Source organism: Octopus bimaculoides, chromosome 22 (genome assembly GCF_046866305.1).
Source record: "Octopus bimaculoides isolate indiv1 chromosome 22, ASM4686630v1, whole genome shotgun sequence".
NCBI lineage: Eukaryota > Metazoa > Mollusca > Cephalopoda > Octopoda > Octopodidae > Octopus > Octopus bimaculoides.
Window position 1 is genome coordinate 22,677,163 of NC_142949.1, and position 13,558 is coordinate 22,690,720.

At 37.5% G+C, this 13,558-nt stretch overlaps 1 protein-coding gene across 2 annotated transcripts in view; it reads left to right on the forward strand.

Annotated features, from left to right (window-relative positions):
- The window catches only part of LOC106872230 (TATA box-binding protein-associated factor RNA polymerase I subunit B), a 30,051-nt gene that overhangs the window by 1,671 nt on the left and 14,822 nt on the right, over positions 1 to 13,558 (forward strand). For both annotated transcript variants that reach the window (XM_014919142.3, XM_089339821.1), the window contains exons 2-5: positions 2,902 to 2,984; positions 5,570 to 5,651; positions 8,464 to 8,567; positions 11,872 to 11,981. In XM_014919142.3, the coding sequence (XP_014774628.1) occupies positions 2,902 to 2,984; positions 5,570 to 5,651; positions 8,464 to 8,567; positions 11,872 to 11,981 (379 nt within the window). The remainder of the gene's footprint in view (positions 1 to 2,901; positions 2,985 to 5,569; positions 5,652 to 8,463; positions 8,568 to 11,871; positions 11,982 to 13,558) is intronic.

The following is a 13,558-nucleotide window of genomic DNA, read 5'->3' on the forward strand; positions in this document are numbered from 1 at the left end:
CCGCCCGAGTTGCTGGTACCTTGAGCTCGCCCTGGGTAAGATATGGACCCTTTACAGGCGTGTAAAGGTCCTTGAACGCCTCCATCAATGTCTGAGACACATTCCGAATGTTGGTCGTCTCTGCGGACTCCAGACATAGGGTTGTTAGGTGGAGCCGATGTCCTGAGCATCAAGACGATGGTGTACAGGCACCGTCTATGTTGGATTGGACACCTTGATCAGATGAATGATCGGAGGATCACTAAGCAGATACTATATAGTGAACGGCGGAGTTTCAGATCAGGACGCCACCCTAATTTGGATTTTCTCCGTTTTGACGGGGATTTTTCCATTTTTTTTTTTACCACGGCCTTCGAAATGTGCATGTGGTATTTATTAATTTATTCTTTTACTTGTTTCAGTCATTTGATTGTAGCACCGCCTTTAGTCTAGCAGATCGACCCCAGGACTTATTCTTTATGAGCCTAGAACTTATTCTATCGGCTTCTTTTGCCGAATCGTTAAGTTACTGGGAAATAAACGCACCAGCACCTGTTGTCAAGCGATGTTGAGGGCGAGGCAGCGAACACAGGCTCAAACATATACACACACATACATACATACATAATATATATATATATATATATATATAAAAACAAATAGTAAATGAGTATATGCATATATACGTACAGGTATGTGCGTACCGACATCCACCTGTATGTATAGGTGCATATCTGGGTACAGGACATTGCAAACAAAACGTAGACGGGAAAACACACAAGCCACATAGAGAACATTCTACTTCATCAGCTACCTCCGTTTTAACACCGGCGTTTCGAAGAGCTAGATATATATATATATATATATATATATATATATATATATATATATAAATAATAATAATATATAAATAATAATAATATATAAATAATAATAATAATAATAATTAATAATAATAATAATAATGGTATTTTTTTCTAAGCTTAAAGCTTATTACGATCACCATGCAAATGACTAAGGAAAATAGTCTAATAATGGGGCTTCCTGTACAAGAAAGCCTAATTTTTTCTGTCAAGGTCTTATATGCCCCTTTATTAGACTATTTTCCTTAGTCATTTGCATGGTGGTCGCTATAAGCTTATTAAAAAATACCATTATTATTATCTACAGAATTGTAAAACTTGACATCGCTTAACAAAATCAGTCACACATATATATATATATATATATATATATATATATATATATAATAATAATAAGGAGTTACGACGCAAAAACGTATAAATTCAAAAGAACATATTTATCTCCTTCAATATATATTTCAGTATAAAGAATTCATTAAGATGCTATATCTGTTCCTGAATGATGTGTAAAGAAATTTTGATTTAAGCATCTTAATGAATTCTTTATACTGAAATATATATTGAAGGAGATAAATATGTTCTTTTGAATTTATACGTTTTTGCGTCGTAACTCCTTTATTATTATTAATATAACCAAAAGGATCGATTCTTGAAGAGTCTGCATATCTTCACTGTCGTTTTTTTCTGCTATTTAGGTGATGATTTTTTTAAGTTAGCTTACCAATTATTTTTGTTGGTAGTTAATTTATGATATATTTTTATATATATATATATATATCTTTTAAATTTGTCTATGGCAAACGTTTTGAATATGCAAATAAAGCTCGTATTCCCTTTTGCTGGCCACAGTCTAATGATGCTGACTGGTTTTTGGGGTTGCATCAAGTTGTACCAATATGATAAGTAGGATAAGTCTAGTAAGGAAAACAATAATCCTTGGATGGAATTCATAAGCATTTAATGCATTTCTATGCACATTTTCACAAATCACATGTCCCCTAAGATCACAGTCCAGAAACAATTAAAAAGTCACCATAAGAAAGTATCATTTATCAATTCAGACAATGAACTCCAACAATTGATGGCAGTAGTGGCTGTACCAGCTGACCTAGAGCACTGTCCAAGCGTGATCGTTGCCAGAGCACCAGCTACCTGGCTTCGTGCTGGTGACATGTAAATAGCACCATTTAAGCGTGACCGTTACCAACGTCGCCTGTCTGGCACGTGAAAAGACATTCGAGCGAGTTCGTTGCCAGTGCCGCTGGACTGGCTCCTGTGCAGGTGGCATGTAAAATACACCATTTTGAGCGTGGCCATTGCCAGTACCCCCTGACTGGCCTTCGTGCCGGTGGCATGTAAAAGCACCCACTACACTCTCTGAGTGGTTGGCATTAGGAAGGGCATTCAGCTGTAGAAACTCTGCCAAATCAGATTGGAGCCTGGTGCAGCCACCTGGTCCACCAGTCCTCAGTCAAATCATCCAACCCATGCTAGCATGGAAAGCGGACGTTAAACGATGATGATGATGATGATGATGATAGTCATGCCTTAAATGAGATTGAACAAAGGAATGTACTAACCATCCCTGACATCTGCAGATTGAATAGCAAAATAAGAACGACATCACCGCACACACCTCCATCTCCATATAACAATCATTCCTTCGTCTCTTTCCTTCACCTTCCCCTCTTCCCCACCAAATACACACAGAAATACCCACATAACTCAGTCAACTTTCACACTGGTCAAAAGGGATAAACAACCCTCTGTTAAACATCCATTAATGTTATATCACCTGAAGAAATGAATCCACAAAGATGATCTGCCTGATGCCCGTGGATACTACAGACTACACTGTAATCATCCCAGGAATATGGACTGTGATCTAAAGAAACACTTGATTTGTGGAAATGCATGTAGTTATGCATTAAATGTTTATAAATTCCATCCAAGGGATTTTTGTTATTATTATTATCAAAAAATAAGGGAAAAAACATAAAAAGACAAAAACTTCATGTATCACATGACTGAAATGTTTGCCTGTTTTCCATTCATTCAGCAAGGTGTCCGGTATGTGATGAAAAGGATTTTGAAAATATCGATGGAATGTATTACTGTTTAACCTGCTGTAGTCAAATACCGGTAAGTTACCAAATGGTGTTATCATTTTCATTTTATTAAAGCAGTTGGTTTGTAGAAATGTTAGAACATTAAACAAAATACCTGGTAGGATTTTGTTACAACTCTTTACCTTTTGAGTTCAAATCCTGCCATAGTCAACTTTGGATTTTATCCCTCCAGCATTGCAGTCTTGGGGTTGATGGTATCACTAAGTGCCTCTCATTGTACCAAAATCAGAAATCATTATTATTTTTATTATATAAGCATACCAGATTGACAGGCTGTAGACTATCTGGTAAAATCATCATCATCATCATCATTTAAATCTGTTTCATGCTGGCATAGGTTGCATGGTTTTACAAGACCCCATGTGTTAAAGGATTGCATTGTGCTCCTATGTCTGTTTTGACATGGTTTTTTTCATGGCTGGATGCCCTTCCTAATGCCAACCACTTTACAATGTGGACTGGGTGATTTTTTTCATGCCATCTACACTATTGAGGTAACCATGCAGCTTGCAGAACTACAAGCCCTAGGAAGGGTGGGGGTCAGCATCATGCTAGAGAATGAGGGATTTAATTATGAGATGTGTGTGTGTGTAGTGGGGGGAGCAGTGCAAGTTCTTGTAGAGGATCTGCATGGCTACACACATCTAATATGAGAAGGAGAGAGAAAGATAAAATGAATAGTAGGAGTTGTAAGAGACAGTGACAATGAGGTACCTTGATGGCCCCACGAGGCACAAGGTGAGTTGAGGAATTGGGTTGCGAAGTTGCATGGGAAGACTAAGTGATGGGGGTGGATGTCAGACTGCCAGAATGGGTAGGGTTGAAGAGCCAATGACTAAATCAAGAAGCCATGAGATGAGATGCAGATGCAGAAGTGAGTGGTGGAGTAAGCAGCAGGATTAGTAAAGATGATTAAATTGTCAGAGACAAGAGAGGGGGATGACATGGTTGATAATCTGCAGGAGCCAGGGTGAGGGGACGATGGAGAGTGCAATACAGAGCACTTCCAGGCTGCTGTATAATGAAGTGTTGGTCACTTAATATAATGGAGCTTACAGAAGGAGACCCTGGAAGACATGGGATGAAGTGGTGCAGCCTGATCTCAGGACTTTGAATTTCACAAAGGAGATGACAAAAGATTGAGATCTCTGGTGATATGCAGTTTTTGAGGAGACCCAACTCAGCAAAAGTAAGTTCTGGAAATGCTAAGCATGCACGTGAGTGTGAGAGTGTATGTATGTATGTCTAGATAGATAGGTATATATATATATATATATATATATATATATATATATATGTATATATATATATATATATATATATGTATATGTATGAGGACAGTTGCATCAAGAGGTGCCGATCTCTAATTGTAGAGGTAACATGTGGAAGGGGTAGAAACAGCAAGGCATGAGATGAAGTAGTAGGAAAGGATCTGCAAATATTGGGACTCACAGAGGGAATGACAAGGGATCAAGACTCCTCGGGGTTTGCTGTGTTTGAAAAGACACGTCAAGCCGAGTAAAAGTACGGTTGCCCTTGCAAAGTGTGGTTGCCCTAATCTCGTGGGCTTGTAAGTGCTGGTGCCATGTAAGAAGCATCTGTACTGGGGCTGTGTAAAAGCACTCAGTCCACTCTGTAAAATGGTTGGTGTCAGGAAGGGCATCCAGCCATAGAAAAAATGCAAAAACAGACATGGAACCTGAACAATCCTTCAGCTGGTCAGCTCCTGTCAAACCATCCAACCCATGCCAACATGGAAAATGGATGTTAAATGATGATGATGATACACACACACACACACACACACACACACATGCACAACTGGGTCCTTTTTCTCACTTTTGTTCCCAAGACACTTTCACCATCTTCTTTCTCTCTATCTACTAATCTTTCTCATTACCTGATACCATTTCACTTGATGTCCACCCCTTACCTTTGATATTATCCTGTTCAAACCACATTTTACATTGACCTTTTGTTCCCTTTGGTTATACTTTAACCCTAGCATGAAACTGCCCCTCTCAGTGTTTTGTAGTCTTGCAAGCTGCATGGCAATCTCACTAATGCTGGAGGCACAAAAGAAACACCCGGTACCTGCTATAAAGTAGTTGGTATTAAGAAGAGCATCGATTTAGAGAAGACATTGGAGAACTATATGGTTATTGGACTCATCAGATCCTGTCAAATCATCCAACCAATGCCAGCATAAAGCATGAATGATAAATGATGGTGATGTGTGTATGAGAGAGAGAGAGAGAGAGCTGGTGGTGGGATTGTGAGCGTTGACATAGTTTCTGGGTTGATGCAAGGAAGGGTATCCAGCCATAGAAGCCATGCCAAATCCGACTGGAGTCTGGTGCAGCTCCCCAGCTTGCCAGCCCTGGTCAGACCATCCAACCCATGGCAGCAGATGTTAAATGATGCACTGGTCAACTAATTCCAGGCACTGGTCAACCTGAAGCTATGGCACGAGGCACTTGCTCAGTGTTGCACATTGCCTTGCTTGAGTAACTGCAAAAAAGAGACCTTCACTTCTTAACTGACCAATAATGCTTGCTCTTGTGTTCATTTTGTCTTTTTTTTTTTGTTTCATTGCAGAAAGTATTTGATACAGAAGTTGAGAGTTATGGCCAAGAAAATTACATGTTTTCATCTAAGCTTAAGAGAGCACTTCCTGATGGTATGTATATACAATCTTTATTTTATTATTTTCTGTCAAGATTTGTAAACAATAACATTGTTGGTTCCAAGTCTTCAATGGTCCATTTGTTGGTTCTCTGCATTTTTGATAGTGAGAATGAGAGAAGAGTATCTGGAACATATGTAGAACAAATATCTTGAGTGTCTCAGTTTTTAGAAATACCTCTTGTTTAGGTTTCTCATCAGTGTTTTTATCCTTTGCCTGCCATTTCCTTGCGTTGGCCAAAATCTTTGGAATTTTGTAGACAGAAACTCTCCTGAATCCTATTGTATATTTCATTTGTTGATTTAACATTCATTTTCCCAAGATGATGGTCTTTGAAAGTGCAATTTGATCAGTCAGATATCACCACCTCACTGAGACAGCATTAAGCAAAGTCAGGTGGTGTCAGTATGCATTTACATACGCACTCATATAAAAACCCTCTTTGGTTATGAATGACCATGGGATTGCACCTGGAAAGTTCCCCTCCGAGGCCCAAGTCCAGGCAAGGTTGTTTATAGAAGGCCAGCAGTCGTCCATGCATACCAGTCTCCCTTCTCCTTGCCACTGATGTTATCCAAGGGAAAGGCAAAGGCCGATACAGCTTGGCACCAATGATTTCACAACTCATTTCTACAACTGAGTGAACTGGAGTGCTGTGAAATAAAATATCTTGCTCAAGAATATAACACACAGTCTGGTATGAGAATCAAACTCACTACCTCATGTTTGTGAGCTCAATGTTCTAACCACTGAGCCCTGCGCCTTCACTCAAATACGTATACTCATAAAAATGTATATTTGATGGATGGACTTCCATACAGCTCCTCTTTACCAATTCCACCCACAAGACATTGTTTGACCCTTAACTGTAGTAGAAGACAGATGCTCAAGTGTCCATGATGTGGGACTGAACCCCGTACCATGTGGTTGAGAGGCAAACTTCTTAACTACACAGCCACATATATTAATACTAGCAGTAAAACCTGTTGTTGATCGGGTAATTACTTTTACTGTTTATCAGGAGCCACATTGAAAGTATTATTATATGTATAATTTACTCCTCCTGTATGTGTGTATTTTTGGAAGAAAAAAAAAACCATGTAATAATTGAAGTAGAAGAAAGATCAGTATCATACATTTGTTATGATTTGTTTTGACTTTTGAATATGTGGTATGTCGAAGGAGAATTGAAATGTTCAGTTTTGAATCTGAAGCAGGTTACTCGTCCTGTATGTGTATGTTTTAAAAGAGAAAGTGAAAGGATAATTGAAAGATTCATTTTGAATGTGATTGAAGGTAGAAAAATAGCTATATCATATAGAAGAATATGTTTAGACAGACAGAGACAGAAAGATAGATAGAGATACAGAAAGAGAGAGAAACTGAAAGAGACAGAGAGACAAAGAGGGAGACAAGAAGAAAATTTTGGGTAATTTTAGCCAGTCGAAAGCCACAGACATATAGGTGCCTGTTTCCATAGTAAGAAGCCAAACTGTTACCAAACTGCACACCCACATGGTCATTTTTGTTTATTAAAATACTTCAAACACATGAGGTCTGTGGTGGTCAAAAATAATAGCTAAATAGGCCTTAAATCACACCACCCCAAAATTTTGAGTTTTTGCATAATCGTATAAATTCCCATGTGTAGAATACAAATTTACAAAAATTTTCTGAAAATTTCAAAACATAAAACACACACGAGGGGTTATATGGCATGTGTAAAGCAGAATTCTGTCAATATTTCGTTTGTTTAGAGTTGACAACATGTGCAGTCACGTACAAAATGACAGCTTTGAAATCCTGTTTTCTGACTGGGTTAAAAACTATCAAACGTTAAACCACTGTGACTTTTTTTAAAAGTTTTTCTGGAAAAAGCAAATTAGCCCCAGAGATTCAACATGGAAAATTACATCAATACACCAAATTTAAAAATTTTCACTAAACTTTAAAATTTCCAAAGGAGGCAGCCAAACAGAAAAGATCCATATACTCAACTCATTTTTCTTCAGTCTTCATATATATCCTGCATTTAATATCCATTTTGTGCAACTATGCAACATGCACTCTGTATACAAGCATAATACAATCTGCCCTTTTATTTGGAAAGAGAACTCTTTGTTGCTATCAGAGGTAATAACTTCATGAACATTTCTATTCAGTTCCTATTTTTGCTACTGTGCTTTCAGAATGTCTTTCTCTTTTTCACATAAGGTCATCTAGTTTACAGAAGGTGAACCTTTCTATGGAATTCTCTGAGCATTTGGACAATTTATTTTATGGGTGCTCTACTTTTTCTATGCATCTGTGATATAAAAACCCTTCTTTGTCAACCTGCCTGTGATCACACTGCACCTTATTTGTGCCCATAGCTTACATTACACATATCATATAGAGTACATATCTATTTCTTTTCTCCACATCTAATATAGCTGCTTCCCGAGTCCTTTCTTCTTTACTGATAAGTTTTGATTTCAAATTTAGAATTTTAATTAGATTTGATATTCAACTACATTAACCCTTTAGTATTTAAACCAGCCATATCTGACCAAAATATTCTACCTGTTTTTTTAATGTTCAAACTGGCCAGATCTGGCCTCTCACACTTACCCTACAATATTGTTCTAGAAATAAACAATCATGTTAAAATTTCAAAGCTACAAGATAATGCAGGACTAATTCAAATCAGTGCGAATAAATTAGCATTACATTTCACAGAGTAATATGAATGTTAAAGGGTTAAAAATGTTCTCCCTTTGCCACATAATTATTGGATTGATTTTCCATTTACATTTTTTTCTTCCAGTCGACAAATATGGTTGCAAATGGTCAACTATCGAAGGTTTCCAGTTTGTCATAAAGGAGCAAGTGAAGGCCTTGATAGCATTAGGAGCTGACCCCAAACTAAAGGTATCTATCTGTACATCCAAACCAAAGTAAAGGTGTAAAAGAAATTTTGTATTATTGTTTTGTGATGCATTTTAAATGCTTATTATTGTTCTTATTTAATCTTAAATCAGTGCTAAATCAAGTACATCCTTGGATCAAAGACATTTCAGCCTTGATTACATTGTCTTTTTAGGTCTCTGTTTAGGTCTGGAAAACAAATGAGGATTTGCAACAGGAAAGGCATCAGGCTGCAGAAAATCTGCTTTTATCCATTTTGATTGAATTTTGATTGGACATGGATATTAAAATGATGAAATGGAATAAGTAGAAATTCCATACGGTAACAAGCTACATTTTATAAAATGAGCTATAGTAAATTTAAGGGGACACTACATTTTATTCTTGTTTTAAAGCAAGGACTGTATTAGTATTGTAGAAAATTTTCGTACACCCCGAGTAGTTACACATTCATTACAACTTTGTTCTCTCAATAACAAATTTGTGTTGATATTATAGAGAATGAGTTATTTTTTTATTTTGAATTAAGAGCACAAAAAGTTCACAAATATTACCTAGAATGTGCATTTAAAATCAAACTTAAATTTTGGCAATAGGAATAATTTGATACATTGGTGTTAAAAGTTTCTCCTAAGACTTCAATGTACCCCTGCTTCAACAAATTGCCACATCACTGCATTTTTGATTTTAAAAAATCGATTTTTTTTTATTTGGAGAGACCAAGATTCTTTCAACTTTGATTTTTAATTAAAAATCAGTTAACTATTCAGACTATTAAATTTTATTATTCTTAATTTTCTTCATCATCCAGACTCAATTTTTTTAGAGAAAGGAAACATCTTTTAATTAATCACTGAAACTTGCTTTCATGATAACTTTCCCATTTTTCAAATTTCTTAACAGGCAGGAGTCTCACTTGAAGTTGTTGTTCAGTTGTTTCATATAATCTCATCAATAATTTTTTTTCTTTTTTTAAAATAGTTAAATCTTTTCCAATTTATTGAATATGTTAACGTTGAGTTTCCTTTTAATTAGTAATTATTTGATCAACTTTCATAGAGTACATTCACTGCAACTAGCAATAAAAGATGGATTGCAAAATTGACATGTAGCTACTCTCATTGAAAAACTGAGGCAAGTAGCGATTGTAGCCCCAACACCCAAAACAGATGCCATTTCTGAAGAGTCGTGCTGGAAAGGGGGCTATTTTAGATCAAGCAACACGCTGGGGTAGCACCTATTTGATGAGCAAATGTTTACTTGCACTAAAAACTTTCCTGGAGGATCTGGATAACCAAAATATTTCACTAACTGAAAACAAGTGGACACAAGTAAAAGAACTAGAAAGTTTGCTTTTTCAGTCTTTTAACGTCACCAAGAAGTTGCAATCTGAGGATTTAACCCCAGGTAGAGTCTTGTTGGAGTGGAAAAAGTTGATATTTAGCCTGAACAAAAAAAGGAGGATTAATTTCTTATGGCATTGTTCTTTCAATGAGAAAAAGAGTATCTCTCTTGCTGGACAATAAAATTTTGTTAGCTGCTATTTACAGTGATCCAATGAATCGAATTTTACTAAACAATGAACGAATTGATCAAGGAAAACAGGCACTGAGTGAAATAGCATATCAGATGAAAGGACGTGAGAGGCAGCCCAAAACTGAAACTAAAGATGTTCATAGTATCAGTAACATGAAAGCAACCTGTTCAGAATCAAATGAAGAATTAGACTTTGAAGCTGTCTTGGATAAAATGGAGCATTCAAAAGTGAGGCAACAATGATTGAACAAAGAGACTGCAAAAACACCAGTAAATCTTTCAAAAAGAAAGTTTCAGCAAGATGTTCTTAATGCCTTAAAAGAAGTGGAACAGTATGATCGGTCATCGAAATTTACTGTAGAAGAAGCCATCCCTCTTTATCCAGAGATTATTAGGGATGTAGCCAGAACAGAATTTTAACAACAATGCTACCAACCCAAGCCAGTGTTGAAAGACTGTTTTCTGCTCTAAAGATTATTAAATCTGATTTAAGGGTTTCTATCAAGGAAGATGTGGTAGAAGCCATTCTGTTTTTAAGAACAATGTATAGGTGCAGGAATGGCTGTGTGGTAAGTAGCTTGCTTACCAACCACATGGTTCCGGGTTCAGTGTCTTCTTGGGCAAGTGTCTTCTACTATAGCCTTGGGCTGACCAAAGCCTTGTGAGTGGATTTGGTAAACGGAAACTGAAAGAAGCCTGACGTATATATGTATATATATATATATATATATATGTGTATATATATGTATGTGTGTTTGTGTGTCTGTGTTTGTCCCCCCACCATCGCTTGACAACTGATGCTGGTGTGTTCACGTCCCCGTAACTTAGTGGTTCGGCAAAAAGAGACCGATAGAATAAGTACTAGGCTTCCAAAGATTAAGTCCTGGGGTCGATTTTCTCGACTTAAGGCGGTGCTCCAGCATGGCTGCAGTCAAATGACTGAAACGAGTAAAAGAGTAAAGAGAGTAGTTGACTCATGAAAAACCTTAACACCAATTGAACTTTTTTTTTTCATTTCTTAGGGTATTCCTGACTATATAATTAATAAAATCTGATGTTATAGACTTTTTATTTTTGTTATGTCTTTTATAACCTGTCAAAGATTATATTTCAGCTGGTTAGATAGTAGTTTTATTTTTGTGATGTACTTATTTCTTATTTACAGTCTATACATGTAAAAAGTCTTACATTTAGAGCATTTTTATTTTTATTGTCATTTCTTCTATATCCTTTCAAAAACTGTGTCTCTAATTCTGTTAGAAAATATTGAAGATTGAATAGGTATGATATAAAAAAATCACAATATCTTTATTCGTTAATATAAACCAGTTATAACAAATGGGCCTACTCAAAGTACAAGTGTATGCATATGCTTTATGAGGTACGTAGACCACCATCACTTAATTACATAAAGAGGAGGTGCCAATAGTACAGGAGTTGGTTTCAAAGTCTTTTGTTTCAATTCCACAGCCTTCTCACTCTCTCTTTCTCTCTCTCTCTCTCTCTCTCTCTCTCTCTCACACACACACAGAGTTGTACACATAACCACATATCATTCCCTATAGTCTTAAAATAAAGGAGAGAGTACTAATTCTACATCAGTTTTTTTTTTTCTTCCCCCCTCCATCTTGGTCCAAACTAGTCAGGTCTGCTCTACAGCATATCACCATTAGTCTTAATTCTCTGTCATTTCATTTGTGATGCTCAGTATACATTAAATCAGTTTTGAAGAATTCTTATTTTCAAAAAAACCGTTTCTCTTCACTTTTAGGATGTAGTCTTTGATTTGTGGGTTAAGTACCTTACCAAAATCAACATTGCATTCAATAACAGTGCCCATGGAGAGCAGCCTTTCATTATAAAATTTCCTACAAGATCTCGGTAAGTGGTAAATAAAATTATAAATTTTGAAACTTAATTTACTAATTAAACTTTAAGAGATGAAAGATTTTCCAGTATGAGCATTTCATTTAACCATTTCCAAAACAGAGCATTTCATATAACCATTCTCAAAACATCTTCTTTCCAAAACACAAGGAAACGTTTCAACTAACTCACATGTATATAAAAGGTAGGAATTTTCTATAAGGCACCAGGCTCCAGTCTGATCTGGCAAAGTTTCTACTGCTGAATGCCCTTCCTAATGCCAACCACTCTTAGAGTGTAGTGGGTGCTTTTACGTGCCACCTACATGAGGGCCAGTCAGGCGGTTCTGGCAGCAACCACGCTCAAAAGGTGCTTTTTATGTGCTACCTGCATAGGAGCCAGTCTGGCGCCACTAGCAACGGCTACACTCGAATCTTGTTTTTCATGTGCCACCAGCACATGTGCCAGTAAGACGACGCTGGCAATGATCATGCTCAAATGGTGCTTTTTACATGCCACCAGCACAGGAGCCAATCAGTGGCCCTGGCAATGATCACGTTTGGATGGTGCTTTTAACGTTCCATTGGCAGGAGTGCCAATCAGGTGGTACTGTTATTGGCCACGTCAGAGATTTTGATTTCCCTTGCCTCAACAAGTCTTTGTAAGCAAAGTTTATTGTCCAATGAATGAAGGGTACTCATAAGTGGGCTGGTTACACCCACTAGCATAGGCCACGGGTTATGGTCTCACTTGGCTTGTTGGGTCTTCTCAAGCACAGCATATCTCCAAAGGTCTCGGTCACTAGTCATTGACTCGGTAAGGTCCAATGCTCGAAAGTCGTGCTTCACCATCCCAGGCCCTCTTGGGTCTACCTCTTCCACAGGTTCCCTCAACTGCTAGGGCGTTACACTTTTTCACACAACTGTCCTCATTCCTTGCAATCTTACACATGTCCTCAGCAGTCACAGCCCATGTTTCATTGCCATGTAGCATGGCTGTTCGTACATATGTGTCATACAATCTACCTTTCACTCTGAGCGAGAGGCCCTTTGTCACCAGCAGAGGTAGGAGCTCTCTGAACTTTGCCCAGGCTATTCTTATTCTAGCAGCTACACTTTCAGAGCATCCACCCTCACTACTGACTTGGTCACCTAGGTAACGGAAGCTATCAACTACTTCTAGTTTTTCTCCCTGGAATGTGGCAGAAGTTGTTCTCTGCACATTTTCAGTGTTTATTGCTCCTGAGCATTTGCCACATACAAAAACTATCTTCCCAGTTAGCCTTCCTTTGATATTGCTGCACCTCTTATGTGTCCATAGCTTACTCTGGCTACATCTTATGGAGTTTCTACCTATGCCTTTTCTACAGATTGAGCAGGGCCATCTACCTGAAGGGATTTGTGGTTTGTCTGCCTTCCTACTTATTAGGACTTTGGTTTTAGCTAGGTTGACGCTAAGTCCCTTCAATTCTAATCCTTACTTCCACACCTGAAACCTTTCTTTCTCTCTCTCTCCCTCTCATTTCTGTTGATTGTTTTCAACTGTCATCATCACCAGTACCACCACCATCACCACCGCAAGTGCCATACACA